Source organism: Hippopotamus amphibius, chromosome 10 (genome assembly GCF_030028045.1).
Source record: "Hippopotamus amphibius kiboko isolate mHipAmp2 chromosome 10, mHipAmp2.hap2, whole genome shotgun sequence".
In the NCBI taxonomy this organism is placed as follows: Eukaryota; Metazoa; Chordata; class Mammalia; order Artiodactyla; family Hippopotamidae; genus Hippopotamus; species Hippopotamus amphibius.
This window is the reverse complement of record NC_080195.1, coordinates 29,217,520-29,235,817: the sequence shown is the minus strand read 5'-3', so window position 1 is coordinate 29,235,817 and position 18,298 is coordinate 29,217,520. Positions and strand designations below refer to the sequence as shown.

The 18,298-nt window shown below is 49.5% G+C and overlaps 1 protein-coding gene across 4 annotated transcripts; it reads right to left on the bottom strand.

The window, feature by feature from the left end:
* On the bottom strand, positions 1-18,023 carry ERLIN2 (ER lipid raft associated 2). Of its 4 annotated transcripts, XR_009047742.1 has the most exons (13): positions 17,930-18,023; positions 16,542-16,663; positions 15,702-15,783; positions 14,585-14,631; positions 12,143-12,204; positions 11,841-11,966; positions 7,684-7,757; positions 7,456-7,514; positions 6,872-6,963; positions 5,934-6,023; positions 3,897-3,976; positions 3,075-3,470; positions 1-2,531 (listed from the first exon to the last, which is right to left on the bottom strand). XR_009047742.1 is itself a non-coding variant. In XM_057697208.1 (12 exons), exons 2-12 carry the CDS (start codon positions 16,646-16,648, stop codon positions 3,270-3,272), a joined length of 1,020 nt encoding a protein of 339 aa, XP_057553191.1. In that variant the 5' UTR covers positions 16,649-16,663; positions 17,930-18,023; the 3' UTR covers positions 1-3,269. The 4 variants fall into 4 exon arrangements, 3 of the variants coding, with proteins under 3 accessions (XP_057553191.1, XP_057553193.1, XP_057553194.1); XM_057697208.1 differs by having other exon boundaries at positions 1-3,470; XM_057697210.1 differs by lacking the exon at positions 17,930-18,023 and adding an exon at positions 17,556-17,903 and having other exon boundaries at positions 1-3,470.
* Positions 18,024-18,298: the final 275 nt, after the last annotated feature.

Here is an 18,298-nt window from a genome sequence, read left to right as displayed (position 1 = left end):
TACACAGACTCATTTTATTTAGCAAGACTGAAAATAAAACTGAGACATAAAATCACACCTTTAGAGCTGTCCAAAACAGTTCCTCCATCTATCAACCCAAGGCAATTAATCCAGTATTATCATTTGTAGAGTGATTAATATAAGAAGAATCATTTCTCAGTTACAAAGGGGGTCATTCAGCCCTCTGGGCTCTTTGCAAGTATAATTAGTTTTGACTATTCAATCACCAGCCTGCACAAAAGCAGAAATTGAGAGGAATGGAAATACAAACACAAAATGATTGGCTATTACCTCTTTTAAAAGGAAACAACAGAAATAGTGGCTAGAACCCTACTGAATAGAACTAAAGAAGCAGTGGTTGAGTTCATAGACAGAGTAGCCACTAGCCAGGCTACAACTTATCCTCAAACTTACATAGGTTAAGGCAGTAAATATGACAATCTTACTTTCACTGTTTACTCTCTATAAATGGTGAAGTTTTCTGTACTGAAAAATACATAGACCCACAGAAACTGCACCAGATCATTTATAAAACATCTACTTTTTTTGGATCAATATATAGTTGGCCCTTTGTATCTGTGGACGTGGAACCCATGGATACAGTGGGTGGCTGTACTACACCATCTTATATAAGGTACTTAAGCATCCATGGATTTTGGTATCCGCGGGGTTCCTGAAACCAGTGCCCTGCGGATACTGTATTGCTAAAATTCTTTCAGTGATTTTTGTTTTCCTCCCTCAACTTAATATGATCACCGATCCCTCCGAATTTAGTCACATAAAAATTAACAAACTGTGCCCTCTTTTCAGATATCCTGTCCTGATATTTAAAGTGATTAAAAACAGTACTGAATATGGACCACTTCTGCAAAGTTTAATGAGTGAGAAACATTCAACCAAGGTGATTTTTCCTTGGAAAATCCTACAAAAACTGAATTTTATAAACAGTTCCTTATTTTGACAGAGGTTCCATTTATCAATAGCAGCCTTGACTTTACTGCTTACAAAATGGCAGGCTGTCACATTTTACGTGTTCAGAATTCAAATGTTTTCAGATCAGGTTTTCTAGTAAGTGTTACAGAAACGGAGTCACACAGACAGACTGGCTAGTTGTCCCAAGTTAAGGAAACAGCTCATTTCCATGATGTTCCCATTCAGGCAGGTACAGACAACACTGGAGTTAAACGAATGGATACTACAACAGTTATATTTTTTGCTTAAAGACGTGACGTTGACATTGATGGGGGGAGGTGCAGCAGGACTTCACCGAGGCTCTTTTGTGATCTAGTGCAAGGGCCAAACCATCACAGGATGCTAGTATTAGAGAGACATTCTGGTTAAGAGCCTGAGCAAGCTTGCTATTCGGAGAGGCTGAGATGTCCTCGCTGCGTATTCCACTGGAGAGAAGTAGTGTTTTCTGATGCTTAAGCAGCCAGTCTCAGAGCAGAGAAGCAGACAAATATGTAAATCAGGGATGCTGGATGTGACATGGTGCTCCTAACAAGTGATTAATGGCATTGAAATGGGGGAAGGGTGAACCTATCCTAATGAGGGATACCTTACGTTGGTCTTAGGAGACTAACCGCCTTCTGCAAAGCCTTCTGAGCACATTAAAATCCATCACTCCCAGGAACACTTCGCTGCCTGAACAAAGTTTGAGAATTCTAAGTCCCAGAAATTAGCACAGAGAAGGGCAATGTTTAAATTAAGAGGAGTTGACCCTTTGTGTCTTCCTAGGCTGTCTGAATGCTCCCCCAACTCCCGACAAGCCTGGTGCTACCTAGGAGCAAGGCAGCCTGACTTTTGGGGCAATTTGCTACATCAGAAGTCTGGGCACGGGATCAAACATGAGATGGACATCTGTGCCAGAAAGTATCACTTGTAGTTTCACCGAGAAAAGAGGGGTACAGTGGGAGTTCTTCTGGTGGTGGTGGTGGGGGACAGCCAATAGCAACTCCGCGGCCAGGGCTGGTCATGGACAATACCAACAGGCTTGCATGCTCGCCCCAGACAGCCGCCCTCCACGTAGCCACCTGGTAGGCAACCCCACCCCCAACTCCAACTTCAGGATATAGGAAAACATTTTTTTCATGTTTGCACCCTCCCATCCAAATCTCCCAATTAGTAATGATAAAACATTTGAGTGGATTCTGACGCAGCCCTTCCGACCCAGGGACTCGGGCATGAACTCACACCCACACGGCTGTCTCTGGAGATTTAACACTTGGTGTGACCCCTGGAGCCCTGGATTTAAAGACACAGGCCGCTCAGAGAACGGGCTCCCTTTCATCATGACATCAGATGAACCCCAGCACAAGTCACAGGCACTGAGACTGGGAAATCTTTCGGAGAAACCTTCTTCCTCCCCCAGAGGAGCTCTTCAACGTAGAATCCCCACAACAATAAAAAGACACTTGATCTCAAGGAACACACACAGTTTGCCAAGCAGGTACCACAGTGGCTACAGATATCATGGTCCTACTTCAGCAGCTTTTAAGACACTTGAGTTCTTTGTTCTTGTCTTCTTGATGCTGAGTGGAACCAACGAACAGGTTACGAGGGAAAAAAAAAACCCCAAATCACAGAATAGGTGAAAAGTTTGAAAAAGAATTGTGTGGTGGTGGCCAAACCCTGACTCTGGAAATGCAGTCAGAAGCCACCATGCTTTTAGCCCTGGGGCAAGGAGGGTGATGTGTAGAAAAGCTTGCAAAACCTAGCACCAGATCTTCCTTACCAGGGCTTGAGGCAGCACGCCTCAGTACTAACTTATATACGCACGGCCAGAAATGCCAGGAAACCATCACTCTCAGCAGGTGTTTCTCCACAGCTCTGCCGGCAAACTTATAAGCACGCATTTGCTTGGTAGCTGGGCCTCACCCATGGGCATCTCCCACCTTGGAGGACGAGAACACTGCACTGCCTTTTCTGACATGAGGGCAGCCAGGTCACCTGGAGATGACACCCTGCACTTCTCCCACTCCTTATTGATAGCATCCCTAATTAAGCCAGCTTCAAAAGAGTGAAAATCAGTACCTGGTTTCCAAATCTAAACAGAAATCACATAACCTACTTACCTGAATAAAACCCCAATTCATCAGTCCCTGCCTCCCTTCCCAGGAAGGGGAATAGGTTGAAGTCCGTTTCTTCTTTTTTCACCACAGTACGTGGAAAGAGTCAAAGAAGGTAGTATGGAAGGGAAGGGCACCCCGGTTCATCATTAAAAAATAAAGATCTCTTTGAGTGTCATTTGTGGTTGTGGACAGAAACATTCAGTTCTCCTCCGCATCTGCTTCTGCGGGCTCTTCTTCTAAGCCAAAGCTCAGCTTGTCAGCCAGCCCCTCAAACTGCTTGCCCAGGCTGCCCGCAGAGTCCACGAACATGTTTGGGATGTCTTTGCCAAAGTAAATCTTGCTGTTGGAAGCAATGGCCTTGTACTTCATCAGCTGCAGATATTCAGGGGTCAGCTTCAGCTGGAAGAAAAAAAAAAAAAGGAAGAAGACTTCGATGGGGCCAGATTAGGGAACAGTTTGGGTGGCATTCCTTTACTTTTCACAAGGAGACAGTCTCCGTGAAAACTGTGCCCTCCCTCTCCTCTTCCTGGTCTCACTGTTACATTAGTAACTTCGAAACCACTTCTCTGGGAGAGAGTAATCTCAGGTCCTCAAGGTGAGAATTACAAGAGTTTTAGGCGTTTCTGTGTTTAATAGCAAAATTAAAGTTCTATCAGGGTCCAGCTAAGGGAAAGGGAAGGCCCTGGCCCACACAGCACAGGAGTCCTCACTCATGAGGGGCTGGGGGGCCAGGGGTGGCAGGGTACGGGCAGTTGTCTTGCAACTCTGGCAATTCTCAAGCAGTGTAATACACCCTCTCTTTGCCAGGTGGTGCTGGGCCTTTACCTTATTTGCTTCGGCTATTTTCATGGCAGTGTAGCACTCAGCATCCGCCTTGGCCTTCTCTCGGGCCAGAAATGCAGCATCTTAAGGAAAGAAGGCAGGGAATTGAAACGCAGAGGCTATCAGAAGGCTGGTCCCCGCAACTCTTCCCGACTGCCTCCATGACCCTGGGCAGACTGCTCTGGTTTCTCTGTGCTTTGATTTTCTCATTTACAAAACTGGGGAAAAGGCATCTTCTTCCTGTTTCACAAGTTGTGGTGCTCTGACAGCATCTCCCAGTGGTGGGGACTAGCTATGAGCGAGTCTGTTGCTGTGCCCGATGGTGTCTTCTCTGACAGCATCATGGAGAAAGGCACTGCGGCCCAGAGACACGTCTTCTTTCTACCCGCTTACTCCTTTTGTGGCCTGGGAGGAGAGGGGTGGGATCCCGCCTCAACCTCCAGTCTCTGAACTCTCCACCCCAGCCCTCTCCCCTGGTGCTACACAGCAAACGCCAGAGAGGCCTGAAGAAGGCTCTGGATATGGCCCGAAGTGGACCCGCCCTCAAACCAACCACCATAAACAAAACAGTACAGCTCCTCTCCAACTTCATTTCCTTTATATTTCCATCAGTCATTTCAGAAAGGCTCTAATTAGCAGTGGTTAAGCTGGCACAACTCTAAGGGAATTACAAGCCATGATCCTAACACCTGTTTGGACTAAGATTAATTTGAACTTCTACTATGGGGACTTCCCTGGTGGCGCAGTGGTTAAGAATCTGCCTGCCAGTGCAGGGGACATGGGTTTGATCCCTGGTCTGGGAAGATCCCACGTGCTGCAGAGCAACTAAGCCCGTGTGCCACAACAACTGAGCCTGTGCTCTAGATGCTGTGTGCCGCAACTACTGAGCCCATGTGCCACAACTACTGAAGCCTGTGTGCCCAGAGCCCATGCTCCGCAACAAGAGAAGCCCCTGCTCTCCACAACTAGAGAAAGCCCTCGTGTAGCAACAAAGACCCAAACGCAGCCAAAAAATATAAATAAATAAAAAATAAACTTCTACTATGCAAGCAGTCCTCTTCCCTAAGCTGCTGAGAACAGCTTTCGGTCAAGCTGATGCAGAATTTTTGATAATTACTCCCTGGCCCTGGGAATGAGGCCCGTGTTGCACTAGCAACACCTGTAGCAAAAGCCCGGCAAGCAAGGTGGGTTCTCACTGCACAGCCTCAGCAGGGCCCTGGGTGGCGGGAGCCTGCAGGTCGGCTGGGGCACCTGGTGACCTGTGTTTATAAGAAATAAAAACGTGCTGTTTGGCTAAGGGCTCCCCATGAGGAGCCACTTGCCGAACTGTAAAATCCTGACTGGTTCCTCCACAGGCCCCTGCAACGCCCACCAGGCCCATCACGAGTCTAACTGGACACAGCACTGTGGAGCCTGAAGCTGGGCCCCGAGGGCCTGTTTTTGGCCTAGAATTTGCTTGATATAAAAGCACCACACAGAGGAGAAGGTGGGAGGTAGGAATGAGGTGAGGGCTGAGGGCAGGGGACTGAGGGTGAGTGATATTCAGAAAATCTGGCAAAGAAAAACACCTCTCTCCAGCTCATGCTGTTGGCGTGGAAAGGTGTCTTCTTCACACCCGGCTTAACACCCACAGGGACCCCGAGAGGCCAAGCTGTGGTGTTCACGGGCCTCCGGGGAGGGGCGGCTGAGGCAGGGGGCAGTGGGCTGCTGTTCTGCCCCAGCTTCCTGGTTTACTTCCAGGGCCAGACTGTGAGCCCAGGACAGCAGGGACCACGTGATTTCCCTTTCTCTTAAGCCTGGCAGAAGAGTCCTCATGGCACCCAAGTAAAATCTGATGAATGACTGAGTCTCTCTGAAGTGGAAAATTAATGCCAGTCTGGCCCGAATCTCCCCAAAACTCAGATCGGAGCACAGAGAACAAGGCATGTTCCAAAGAAATCATGACACCTGGGAACAGAGGTTACAGAGCAAAGGAAATGACTCTCCCACCCTCTGGCCGCAGAGCGGGGTTGAGGCAAAGGCAATTTCACTCTTCCTCACCTTCGATTTCTGAAATTCTCTTCTCTGTCTCCTTCTCCATCACCTTCTGCCCGTAGGTGATTTCTGCCACCTGAGCCACTTTTTCTGCCTCTATTTTAATGAAGTTGAGAAAAGGCTTAGACTCTGATATTTAAAGTTTGACCCCACTGCACCTTTCACTTGATCTGAGGCCCTGACACAAGGCAGTGGGTGAGCTCGGGTGAAGAGCCACTGGCCCAGAGCGCAGCCACGGCAGGCCCCCGGGGTGGAGATGGGATGCTCCTGTGAGCGCAGGACCACGGCAGCCAGCGCAAGACAGTGACTGGGGCGCCTGGGCCTGAGGGAAGAGCCATCCCTCCCACGAAAGCGAGGAGCAAGCCCTGACCTCTCTCCTAAGTCACAGGGTGTTTCCTCCAAAGGAATATTCTAAGGGTTATGGCACAGGTTTCCTCCTGCCACTGCACTTTAGGAAGTGGCCAGGGCCGTGGCTGGCAGTCAGGGGCAGTGGTGGAGAACCCGGGTTTGGGGGCAGAGTCCCTGGATTTGAGCCCCGTTTCAGTCACTTCCCCGCCATGTGACCTTGCACAGTAATTTAGCCTCTCTGTGCTTCAGCTCAGTGAAAGGAGGTTAAGGACGGTGGCTTCCTCACCCAGGGGGTGTGTGTGGGGTGTGAGGAGCGTTTAGAAAAGCCCACGGCCCATAGTTAGGGCCCAATAACTGCTATTATTATTGTGAATGAAGAATTAATAGGAAGGGCTCCTTTCATTTAAAAGATCTGTGGCAACTCAAAGCTCATGACCCCCCACCACGATCTGAGCATGTCAGCTCTGCTTCCGAGGGAGGAAGGCTGCCCCTGCGTACAGCAGGGCTTTGGAGGACCGAGCTGCAGGCTTCCGGTATCTCCCCACCCCCCCCAAGCCCCTCTGCCCCACAAGGGGATCTCAGAAGCACAGTCAGACCAATGAGGGCCTTCTTCCGCTCCGTCTCGGCTTCCTTCTCCACCACCTTCTGCTTCTGGGCAGCAATCAGCAGCTTCGTCTTCTCGCTTTCCCTGAAGGGGAGACACGTACGCAGCTGTGAGGCCACTGGGGACAAGTGTCTGTGCAACTTCACCGTCCCTGGGAGAAGCCAACCCCCCCACCGTGGAAGGCAGGCTGTCATTCCTTCCTCTCTCCCGGCAGGCTCTTTAATGACCCAGGTGAAAGCGGGCCTGTTGCAGACAGTAACACGGCTCTCCTCCTCCTCTTCCGAAACTCATTTGTGGGAAATAAGGCATGACTGCCTTTAGGAAAGGCGGGCCCCTCCGCATTCAATCGCCGCTGCCCGTCTTCTTCGGCAGGAGCCATGAAGTGTGCATCCCTGCTCTGTGGTTACGGAGCCCAGGTAAGCATCCTGACACGCCTGCCCCATCTTCCAGGGAGATGGGCCGGAACAAATACTCAAGAGGGGACTAAACGCCTGGCAGTGTTGGTTCACCCCAGGATGGGCTCAGTGGGAGGCGGGGGAGGGCGGTGGTTACAGCTCGGGCACGGGGCACACTTACATCAGCTCGTAGTTCCTGCGGATGGTTTCGGGGATGTTGGGCTTTGTCACCCGCACAGCCTGGAGAGGGATAAAAACAGCACCTGATGGGGAGGTGAAGGGCTGAGGGACCAGCTCTCACTGGTCCTTGATCTCCCTGCACGGACAGGACATCCCCTGGAAGAGAGGGTGTGCCTTCCTCGGGGGCCGGGGTGGGGTGGGGGGGACCTCCCACCAGGGCAGTACTTACTTGGATGACGAGCCCAGGGGCCATGGAGGTCAGGTCCTGTTGCAAAGCCAGTTTGAGATTTTCATCAATTTGATCTGGAATCAAGACAGGTAGAAAAGGGTGCTGTTACACGTTCCAGGCGGGGTGGAGGGAGGTATGTGGGGGTAGAGTGCAAGATAAGACACCAGCTCAGGAATGCACCTGAGAGGCAAAAGGTCTTTCCAAGACACAGCGTTCGTCAGAGTCTGGACGTCTAAAGATCCCACAAGGTCCTGCAGCATGAGCCAGACGTGAGTGTGTCCTTTCCCTGGGGCCTCGAGAAAATATCAACCTCGCCCTGAAGGGAACTAAGCTTTAAAAGAACAAACAATGGGCTTCCCTGGTGGCACCGTGGTTAAGAACCCACCTGCCAACGCAGGGAACACGGGTTCGAGCCCTGGTCCAGGAAGATCCCATATGCCATGGAGCAACTAAGCCCGTGTGCCACAACAACTGAGCCTGTGCTCTAGAGCCCTCGAGCCACAACTATTGAGCCCACATGCCACAACTACTGAAGCCCACGCGCCTAGAACCTGTGCTCTGCAACAAGAGAAGCCACCGCAGTGAGAAGCCCAAGCACTGCAATGAAGAGCAGCCCCTGCTCCCCGCAACTACAGAAAGCCCGCGTGCAGCAATGGAGACCCAACGCAGCCAATAAGTAAATAAATAAATTTAGGGGAAAAAGAAGAAAGAAAAAAGAACAAACAACAGCTCTAGCACATTTCTTGAGTCAAGCAGCAGCCTTTCCCTAGAAACAGCAGCAAAAGAAGGCGGCCGCCCAGCTGCTGAGAAAAAGGAAGGTGGGATGGGCAAGTCAGGTATGTTGAAAAGAGACAAGCATGTTAAATCCAGTCATTTTAGAAGTTTCTAAGAGAAAAACAGACTCTGACAAGGAAGGCCCCAAGGAAGACTAATTCCATTAGGAACTCCGTGAAACAACACAAGGGAAAAATGAGAATTTACAGTTCTGAAAACGAGCCCGAGTCATTTGATGTGTTGTTTGCTTTGGTCCTGATTGTCTAGAACATGACACGTGAGTTGTTTCATGGTAAGTGTCAGAAGAGCTGTAACTGATTGTCTCTCTAGCTGTGACCCCAGAACGGCGGCACCCAGGCTGCCAGCTCTGGCCTGGGCCTTCCCTTCCCTGCCCCCGCCCTTGAGGTCTGCAGTAAGATCCTGGAAGGACCTGATGAAACCAGCGTGGGACACCTACATGGAACCACCTCCCTTACTGTCAGCTGCCATCTGCTTTAAGTGGCCATTCTTGGTCCAGGAGCCTTTGAGGAACAGCAGGTCTAACTCCTTGCCTGTTAAAGATGCTCAAACTGAGGCCCAAAGAGATTTGGTGATGTGCTCAAGCTAGTTAGGAGTCAAAACAAGGAACCTGTTTAATTATTATGTTTTGGTTGGTAGGGATGAGAACAGTACTTTCCTCAACTGTCATATCACTAAGCAAGGGGTTTTAATGTTTCTACACATTGGATATGCTCTCACCAGCTTCTCAGTACCAAGGGAGAAATGCCCATAAGGGCAGGACCTCGCATCTGACATGGGTCTAACAACTTGACGGCTAGAGATCAACGTCATATTGTATATTTTCTATTTTAAATAGGAGACCAACCAAACTTCAAGGGAGGTGGCTTGTTCCTTCCGTAACTTAATAACACAGTTGTTTATCAGATCGAATTCTTTCTGAGTCAAGGTAGAAATCTGTGGCCCTGGGCTAGTACTTTCTAGGAAAATCTGGAAGAAATATTTTGCAAGGTGATTTACTACCAAAGTAAGACCTAAGTTGTTGTTGTTGTTGTTTTTAACTTATTTTATTTTTTATTTATTGGCTGCATTGAGTCTTTGTTGCTGTGCTTGGGCTTTCTGTAGTTGCGGAAAGTGGGGGCTACTCTTCGTTGTGGTGTGCAGGCTTCTTATTGCAGTGGCTTCTCTTGTTGCGGAGCACGGGGCTCTAGGCACATGGGCTTCAGCAGTTGTGGCTCACAGGCTCTAGAGTGCAGGCTCAGTCGTTGTGGCGCACGGGCTTAGCAGCTCTGTGGCATGTGCGATCTTCCCGGACGAGGGCTCTAACCTGTGTCCCCTGCATTGGCAGGCGGATTCTTAACCACTGCGCCACCAGGGAAGCCCCCTAAGTTGTTTATAGGTGACAGTTATGCTGACAGATGCTGACCAAGTTATTACTAAGTAAACACAAAGAGGTTCTTCAGGTAAACAAATAATGGGTAACATTTTAATAAAACAGGCAAAGAGGATGCATCAGAGTAAGCAGTGATACAAACTGCAGTTAAGCTGAAAGTCAGGGCTATGAGTCCTGAGAGGAGGGCACCAGAGAAAAACTTTCCATCTTTAAGGAATAGGATTAGAGATGCAAGTTTCTCCTTTGCAGAGGCAAATCGATTCTAAGCAAAACAGGGCTCGTAGGCAAGAATGGACTTTAAAAAGAAAAATATTTCAAAGCAAACACACTCCCCAGCTCCTCTGTATATGAAGTTTAACTTTTAGGCCACCAAATTTATCTGCAAGACAGAAGGTTTTTAATGCAGCACAATTTCACATGTTAATTCTCTCTTCATGGAAATTAAGATCTTCTGTTGTTTCAAATGCTTTGAAATGTTCATCTAATGGCACGAGTTCTAAAACAATGGTTAGAGAGAAAACTAAGCTATTTTATGAAATTCTCTGTTTGAGGTTAAAAAAAGATCAATAGGGGCTTCCTAGGTGGCGCAGTGGTTGAGAATCCACATGCCAATGCAGGGGACACAGGTTCGATTCCTGCTCCAGGAAGATCCCACATGCCGCGCAGCACCTAAGCCCGTGAGCCACAACTATTGAGCCCATGTGCTGCAACTACTGAAGCCCACGCGCTTAGAGCCCGTGCTCCACAACAAGAGAAGCCATGGCAATGAGGAGCCCGCGCACCGCAATGAAGAGTAGCCCCCACTCACCACAACTAAAGAAAGCCCGTGCATAGCAAAAAAGACCCAACAAAGCCAATAAAATACAAATAATAAATAAATTTATTAAAAAAAATCAATAGCAAATTTACTGATTTGTTCTTAACAGCACACTGAATCCAAACCCCATAAAAGAATCCAAAGCCTATAAAGTGAATTTAGATTCATTTTCTTCTGCAAAAAAGTGAAAAGTGCTTCTGATGATTTCCCAAATCTGAAACTCAGTGCAAAAGGCTGTTTGCTTAAGATCACTGGTGTCGCCCAATGATTCCGCCTCTGTCTCCTCTACAGAATGTTCTCACTCAGGGTCCTTTTCATGAAGATTCCTGGGAAAAATCACTGTCCTGTCTTGGTAACAAGAATAGTTATACCACGGGCTCCAAAGTTCATCTGCTTTTAGCACTGGCTCCTAGAACACTCCTAGCAACAAGTTTAAACAGAATGCTTTACCCCAAAAGAGCTGTAATGGTTACTGAAATGTTTCCTTCCTTTGCTGCTGAACTCAGGCTATGTTTCCTTTGACTGGGAAAAAAGGACAGAAAACGTCAACTTAAGCACGTGGGTCCTTTCAGTTCTAAGTAAGCATTTCCCTATTCCTCTCTACAGGTATCGGGTAAAATCACAACAATCTAAACCCACAGAGATTCTAGGAACTCTAAGTAGCTATGATCCTTGTTCCACTTCTAGAATTAAACGTGACCGCTGCCATTCTCATCACCCTGTCCTGGTGCCCTTCATCCAGGGCGGTGTGGATAAAGCCAGAAGCCAGTGGAGGGAGGTCCGAGCTTCCGCTCTGCTACCAGCCAGCTCTGGCCCTTTCTCCCTTTGGGCCTTAGTACCCTTATCTTGAAAGGAGGATGCTGGGTAATCTCTAAGGTTCTTCTAGAACTGACCCCTCTTCATTACAGAACGAAGTTTAGGGTCCGTGGGAACACATTTCCATCCCAGGCCTCTGGTTCAGGGCGGGAGCAAGTTCTCTCCCCACTATCACTCCTGGGCCCCGCACTCGGCCACTCTCACGATCTTCTTCCACCGGCACCAGCATTTCCCAGGACTGCCCTGAGTGATCGCCCACTTCCAGGCCATTGGTACCCACCCCTCCCTGTGGGCAGCTCAGAAGTCGGCAGCGGGGGGAGCAGGGATGCTCGAGCAGGTGATCATCAGAGACTTTCTTACCGAAGAGCTCGATGTAGACCTCCTGAAGCGTGTGGACACTGCAGAACTGGTTCAGCTCGTGGTGGATCTTGTTGAAGATGAGTGCCTTGTCGTAGTCGGCCGTGTAGTTCTTCACTATATCATACACTGGGAGGCAGGAGAGGTTCAGCACGAGGAAGGGCGGGACCCACCACGTTGCCAGACATAGCAGCCGCCCTTCCCAAGGTGCTGCGACAGACATGGGGCAGATGCGGGGACGCTGCTGGGGAGAGTGGGCTGCGGGGGAGGGGGTGGAGTGGGGGAGGTGCACTGCCAGGAAGTACCTGCGTGTGGGACCAGGAAGTTCACCACCTCGATTCTGTCGAAGTAGATCATCACGCCGCCACTGTTGGGGGAAGCACGGACAGAGCAGTCAGTGCTAAGCTCTGGAGGATGGTGCCTGTCCTGGGGGGTGGCGGGGGGGGGGGGGGGGGTGGGACTGGACAGGAAAGGAGGAGAGTTCATGGGGGGGTCAGAGGCGTGTGGATCTCCAGGCAGGGGACCTTTTGAGCCTTTAGTGAGAACACAATCTTGTGAGAAATCACACTTCCTAAAAATAGCTCCGCGAAGAAAAAAAAGTGAAACCTTGAGGGTAAGACAAGAGTAGTTCGTATCCTTTGAATCTGCAATGCCTTTTGATTAAAGCAATCAATGGAAGGGAAAACACTAAAGAAGGTTACGGAGTTCTCAGAACTTAAAAATGTAGAATTTTACAGGCACTGTTTCTCACTTGGTTTTCACCATTACTTTAGTTCAGCCCTCCCCTGCCCCCACTCTTCACTATAAAAAAATTTCAAACATATAGCAAAGTTGAAAGAACAGTACAACTAACACTCAGAATCCAACCCCTAAATTTAATGATTGTTAATATTTTACCTATTGGCACTCCCCTGGTGGTGCAGTGGTTAAGAATCCGCCTGCCAACGCAGGGGACACGGGTTCAAGCCCTGGTCAGGGAAGACCCCACATGCCGCAGAGCAACTAAGCCCGGGTGCTACAGCTATTGAGCCTGCATGCTGCAACTACTGAAGCCTGTGCACCTAGAGCCTGTGGTCCGAGACAAGAGGAGCCTCTGCACCACAATGAAGATTAGCCCCTGCTCTCTGCAACTAGAGAAAGCCCATGTGCAGCAACAAAGACCCAATGCAACAAATAAATAAATACATAAATAGATAAATACATAAATAAAAAATATTTTACCTACTGATTGATCTTTTTTTTTTTTCCTGAACATTTCAAAGCAAGTTACAGTCAGGATACTTTAACACTTGGCAAGCATCAATCTCCTAAGATTAATGACAGTCTCCTACAGTCACAATACCATCCCCAAACTAAGGAAATTAGCAATAATTCCTTATCATCTAACACCCAGTCTTTCTCCAAATTTTCCCAAAAGTTTCTGTCATGGTCTGAATTGTGTGCTCTCCAAAATCCACATGCTGCAACTCTAACCGCCCCCCGAGTGCATTTGGAGACAGGGCCTTTACAGGGGTGATTAAGGTTAAACGTGGTTATACTGGTGAGGCCCCGAGCTGACTGGATGGTAAAGGGAAGAAGATGCCAGAGGCCTTCTTCTCTCTCCACACGTGCACAGAGGAAAGGCCACGTGAGGACACAGCAAAGGAGCCACGTGCGGGCCAGGAACCAAGTTTGCTGGCACCTTGGTCTTGGACTTTGAGCTTCCAGAACTGTGAGAAAATACACGTCTGTTGTTTAAGCCTCCCAGGGCCTGGTATTCAGCCCAAGATGACTAACGCAGTTTCCATAATGTCTTTTATAAATGTTATTTTGGGACCAGGTTCTAATCAAGGTTCACCATTGCTTTTGTTTGTCTTTACGTCTCCTTTTTGATCCAAGGCCCCTCCAAATGCAATGACTTTTTTTTTTTAAGATTTATTTTATTATTTATTTATTTTATTATTTTTGGCTGCATTAGGTCTTCACTGCTGCGCACGGGCTTTCTCTAGTTGTGACAAGTGGGGGCTACTCTTTGTTGCCGTGTGCAGGGTTCTCATTGTGGTGGCTTCTCTTGCTGCAGAACATAGGTTCTAGGTCTGTGGGCTTCAGTAGCTGTAGCACATGGGCTCAGTAGTTGTGACTCCGGGCTCTAGTGCAGGCTCAGTAGTTGTGGCACAAGGGCTTAGCTGCTCCGCAGCATGTGGGATCCTCCCAGCCCAGGGATCGAACCCATGTCCCCTGCATTGGCAGGCGGATTCTTAACCACTGCGCCACCAGGGAAGCCCTGCAATGGCTTTGTGATGAAGTCAGGCCAGTTATTCTGTGGGATGTTCTTAATCTCTATTTGTCTGAGTGTTTCTCTGTGGTGTGGTTTATTTTGTTACTCTGTCCCTGTTTGGACCTTTTTGACTTTTCAACCAGACTGCTGTATCAGTGTTGTCTTTGGATTTCCTGCCCCTGAGGTCTCACCCTACTGCCTTTCCGACACTCTCCATAGTTAGTTCTGCTAAAGTTCTCTTCCTCTAGCAAGTTATTTACCTGCTAAAAGCCTTTATCCTTGCATTCAGGGCCCTTCCAAACCTGTCTCCCTTCTGTGAGTTTTTCTACTGCACTCCACCATCTACTCAACTCAGAACACAGGGAGTTTGGGGGCAGAGAACTTGGTGAAACCACCAAGGGGTGTGTTCCTTTTCACTGTCTCTTACTGCAGCCAGCCAGATGGCCCTGCCTCTTATTTGGGCTTCACAGCTTTATTCTAGGCACCTTACCTTGTCCCACAAGGTACATTCTTCACCTCATCTGTTTGGAGTGTGGTCTGGAAATGGGGGAGACACAAGATGCTGTAAGGTGGGCAGTGACAAGCAAAGTGACTTCTTTTGGGAATCCCAAATAGTCTTGGCCTTGGATACTTATTTGGGTTAAGGTCTGCCTCTGTGAAATGTGAATACCCCCACTGAACCCTCCTCACTTACAGAGTGTGAGATTAAACCAAGCAGAGGTACTCACCCTGCTGCCCTGTAAATGAACCACCACATGAATAAGCTGAGTAATGATGGTTTAGTGCAAAAGACCCTGGATTAGGAGTCCTAAGACCTGTGTTTATTTCTGTCTCTTCCATTTACTGCTCTTGGAACAGCAGATTCTTTATTTAACCTCTCAGCCTCTAACAGCTGCTGGCCCATCCTCAGGACTACTGTGAGACCCAGATGAGATGACGTGCATAAAGGCACTCTGAGAACCAGACAGCACCGTAAACGACAGGAGAAACCTATGGGGCAAATGCTGATGAGGTGTCCTAGGGTATTTTCCTGGGTCAGTTTACAAGTCATTCTCTAAATCTTATTCCTCTTGGTTGGACATACTTCAAAGATGACAAGTCTAACTTAGCCAGGCTTCAGGTGTGTCATTACTAATCCTACCCCTACATAATTTCCCTTCACCAGGTTCAGCCCCACCCCTCCCAATTATGTTCACATCTCTCAGGTTCAGATAAGAACTAGCAAAATGACCATGCTTCACTTCCATCTATCTTGGTAGCCTGTGGTTTAAAACACACACCCACCCCCTACTTTTCCTCCTGTGCACTCAGAGCAGATTCTTCTCTGGCTCTGTTTTGAAGTGGAAACATAATTCCCACCTGGCACTGATGGGCCAAGGCAATGACCCCATTTAGCTATTTCAACAATCAAGTAAAACTCCAGAAGTAAATGGCTCACGGAGCCTCAAACTTTAAATCTGTATTATATATAGGGCTTATTCTTAAATGATTTCTTGAATAGGCATTATACTCATCCACTCATCCAGCGGCTAAATCATCCCAAATCATGCACTCATCACCACCCCAAATCTGCAGTCGTCCGACCCTGCCCCACTAGCCGAGTATACCTGCACAGACTTATAGGATGTGATGAACGGGAGCATGAGATGGAAGCCAGGGCCGCTAGTTGAAGTCAGCAGGGCACCGCCTCTGCAGAGAAGGGAGAGAGAGGCCGGCTCAGTTTAGCAAAGAGGTGTCTGTTACATCAATACTGCTTGGGCCACTTTCTCCGCAGCCCTCTAAAGAGTTAAGACAGAGTGACGTGTGCCGGAGCACAGATCCCTTCCTTCCTCTCAGCTCGACCCTAATGTTCCAGGAAGCCTGATGGTAAAATCTAAAACCATTATTCAAGCTTTTGCAGCAAGAAAAATGGGCACACGGACAAACTGGAATAAAGACAGCAGAATCCCTGGCTACATCTGAGATGAGAGAGAAGGTCTGTGTTATTTTGTCATATCTGTTGAGTAGGTGGCAATCCACAAGGACAGGTAGACCCCGTAATACAGTGACCACTTAATGGTACTCATGTTGGAGTCCAGGGACACGAACAACCAAAAGAATAATGTCAAGTACACTTTATAAACCATCTACATTTTTTTGGGCAGTAAAGTTACCTTTCTAATCAAGTTATATGTATATGGTAATAAAATTAAAAGCCATTCTGGGGGACATAGAAGCAGATGGTGGGAAGGAATAATTAAAGGGAAGAGGGGAACCCAATCCGACTTCTAGAACTTGCTATTGGCCTCCAGAGAAAAAGCATTACAGGGCACATATAAGAAGGAGTTCATAAGACTTAAAGCAAAAAACTTGGTTTTGGATGTTACTCAACAGAATCTGTTAAACATTGACTAGGAAAGAGAGTCACTGAACAGGAAGTTACAAGTTTCTCCCTGTCATTGCCTTACCTGTAATACACCCCAATATGTCCCTCTTCTATCTTGTGCACAGCAGAGAAGAGGGACGCACAAAAGAAACTGGCAGCCACAGCCACAACTGCTCCCAACTGAGCCATCAGTGAATGTTTCTCCTGGGGGAAAAGATACAGGAAACCATGTGCGCTCTGACTTGCGGGAGGAAAGCTCTGACAGCAAGAGCACCTCCCCAAGCTGAGCTCTGGAAAGTGGCTCGCGTCCAGCCTGTAGTAGCATGAACACAAGGCTAGATCTACAACTCTCTTCTTCCTTGCTCTCACTCGACACCCCCATTCCTTAACTGTAGAATTATACTCTCCACCTCCTCGCAGAGGCAGTGGCTCCAGAAACAGCCGTGGCCCAAGGGAGAACCAGTGCCAATTGGGCAGCGTTCAGAACACAGCTTTCTCTTCCTGTGAACACGAATGGGCTGTCACCAGAGCCACTCGTATTAGTAAAAGGGAAGCGAGGCAGCTGCAGTGCGTTGGCCCAAATTACAGAGGATGTCAGATGACAGGCAGTTGTGGCTGTGTAATTCTGGTCAGAGCCTCCCAGTCCTAATTGCCTGCCATTTCAAAGGAAACCATTGTTTACTCCGTTCAGACGCTGGAGCGACAGAGACAGCATGCGAGCAGAGTTCCATGGCGGGATTCTCTAGCCTTTCATCCACCTCCCCAGTTGCTCCTCTGGCCCTAAACGATATAAGCCTCTGCGCAAGACTGCAGCCACCCTCTCTCCCACATGCTTGACTGGCACTTTGCACCTGACAGGTTCCCCAAGCCCACGGTTAGAGGGGAGAGGGGGTTCCCCAGACTGGGGAGACTCTGGGGCTCCTGGGTTCTCCTGCATTTAGGCACCAGGGCGCGAAAGGGCTGGCATCCAGAGACTCATTTCCTGAACACGGAATGATCTGGAAAAACGACGGTAACTGACAGGGAGGTTCCCCACGTGGCGCGCCTGGGCCCACGCGCCGCGGGCGTGGGTCCTGCCTCCCGGCTCTAACTTAACTCCGCCGCCGACGTCTGTGGGGCGCTGAGTGAACCGTGCGGCCTCCAGCTACCGACCTGCAGCTGCGTCCAAAACGCAAAAGCCCGTCCCTCCCCGAAGCCACCCCCGCCCCACGTCGTGCTCCGTCCCTGCCCTCTTCGTGGAGAGGGTCACGCGCCCCAAGAGCCCTGGGTCGGGACCGGCGGCTCCAGGAGCCTCGTCTCGGTCCCGCCTAGAGGCTCGCGGGGAAGGGACGGGATAGAAAGGGCTTTTTGCTTTCCCGCTCCGGAGGGAGAAAGGATGCTGTCCGGGCGGCCAGAGAGAAACGCGGATCAGCCCCAGCCGGGAGCCGCACGGAGGCCCATCGCGCGCACTGAGGGGCGGGGGCCGCGTACCAGGCTGTCCCTCCAGGCGCTCCGTACTCGTCCGAACCCCCGTGCAACCGCAGAAACCGCCACACCCCTCCGCACGCTACTTCCTTCCGGGCCCGTCGCGTCGATGACGCCATTAGTTCACGCGAGAAGACCACACCCCCTTCTTTCCCTAGTTCGCCAGCCCCGCCCCCGCGCCCCTAGCGCGCGGTGTCCGCGGATGGCCGCCAGGGGGCGCCCACGACTCGGTCGGGGCTGTCGGGGACCGCGGGCTGGGATTTCCGGGATGGGGGTGGTGCGGGCGCCTGGAGAGTGACCCTGGGGACGAGGCGAGTGGCCGCGGGTGCTTCGACCGAGGTGTCACTTTCCGGGGATTTGACTTTGGAGTTTGCT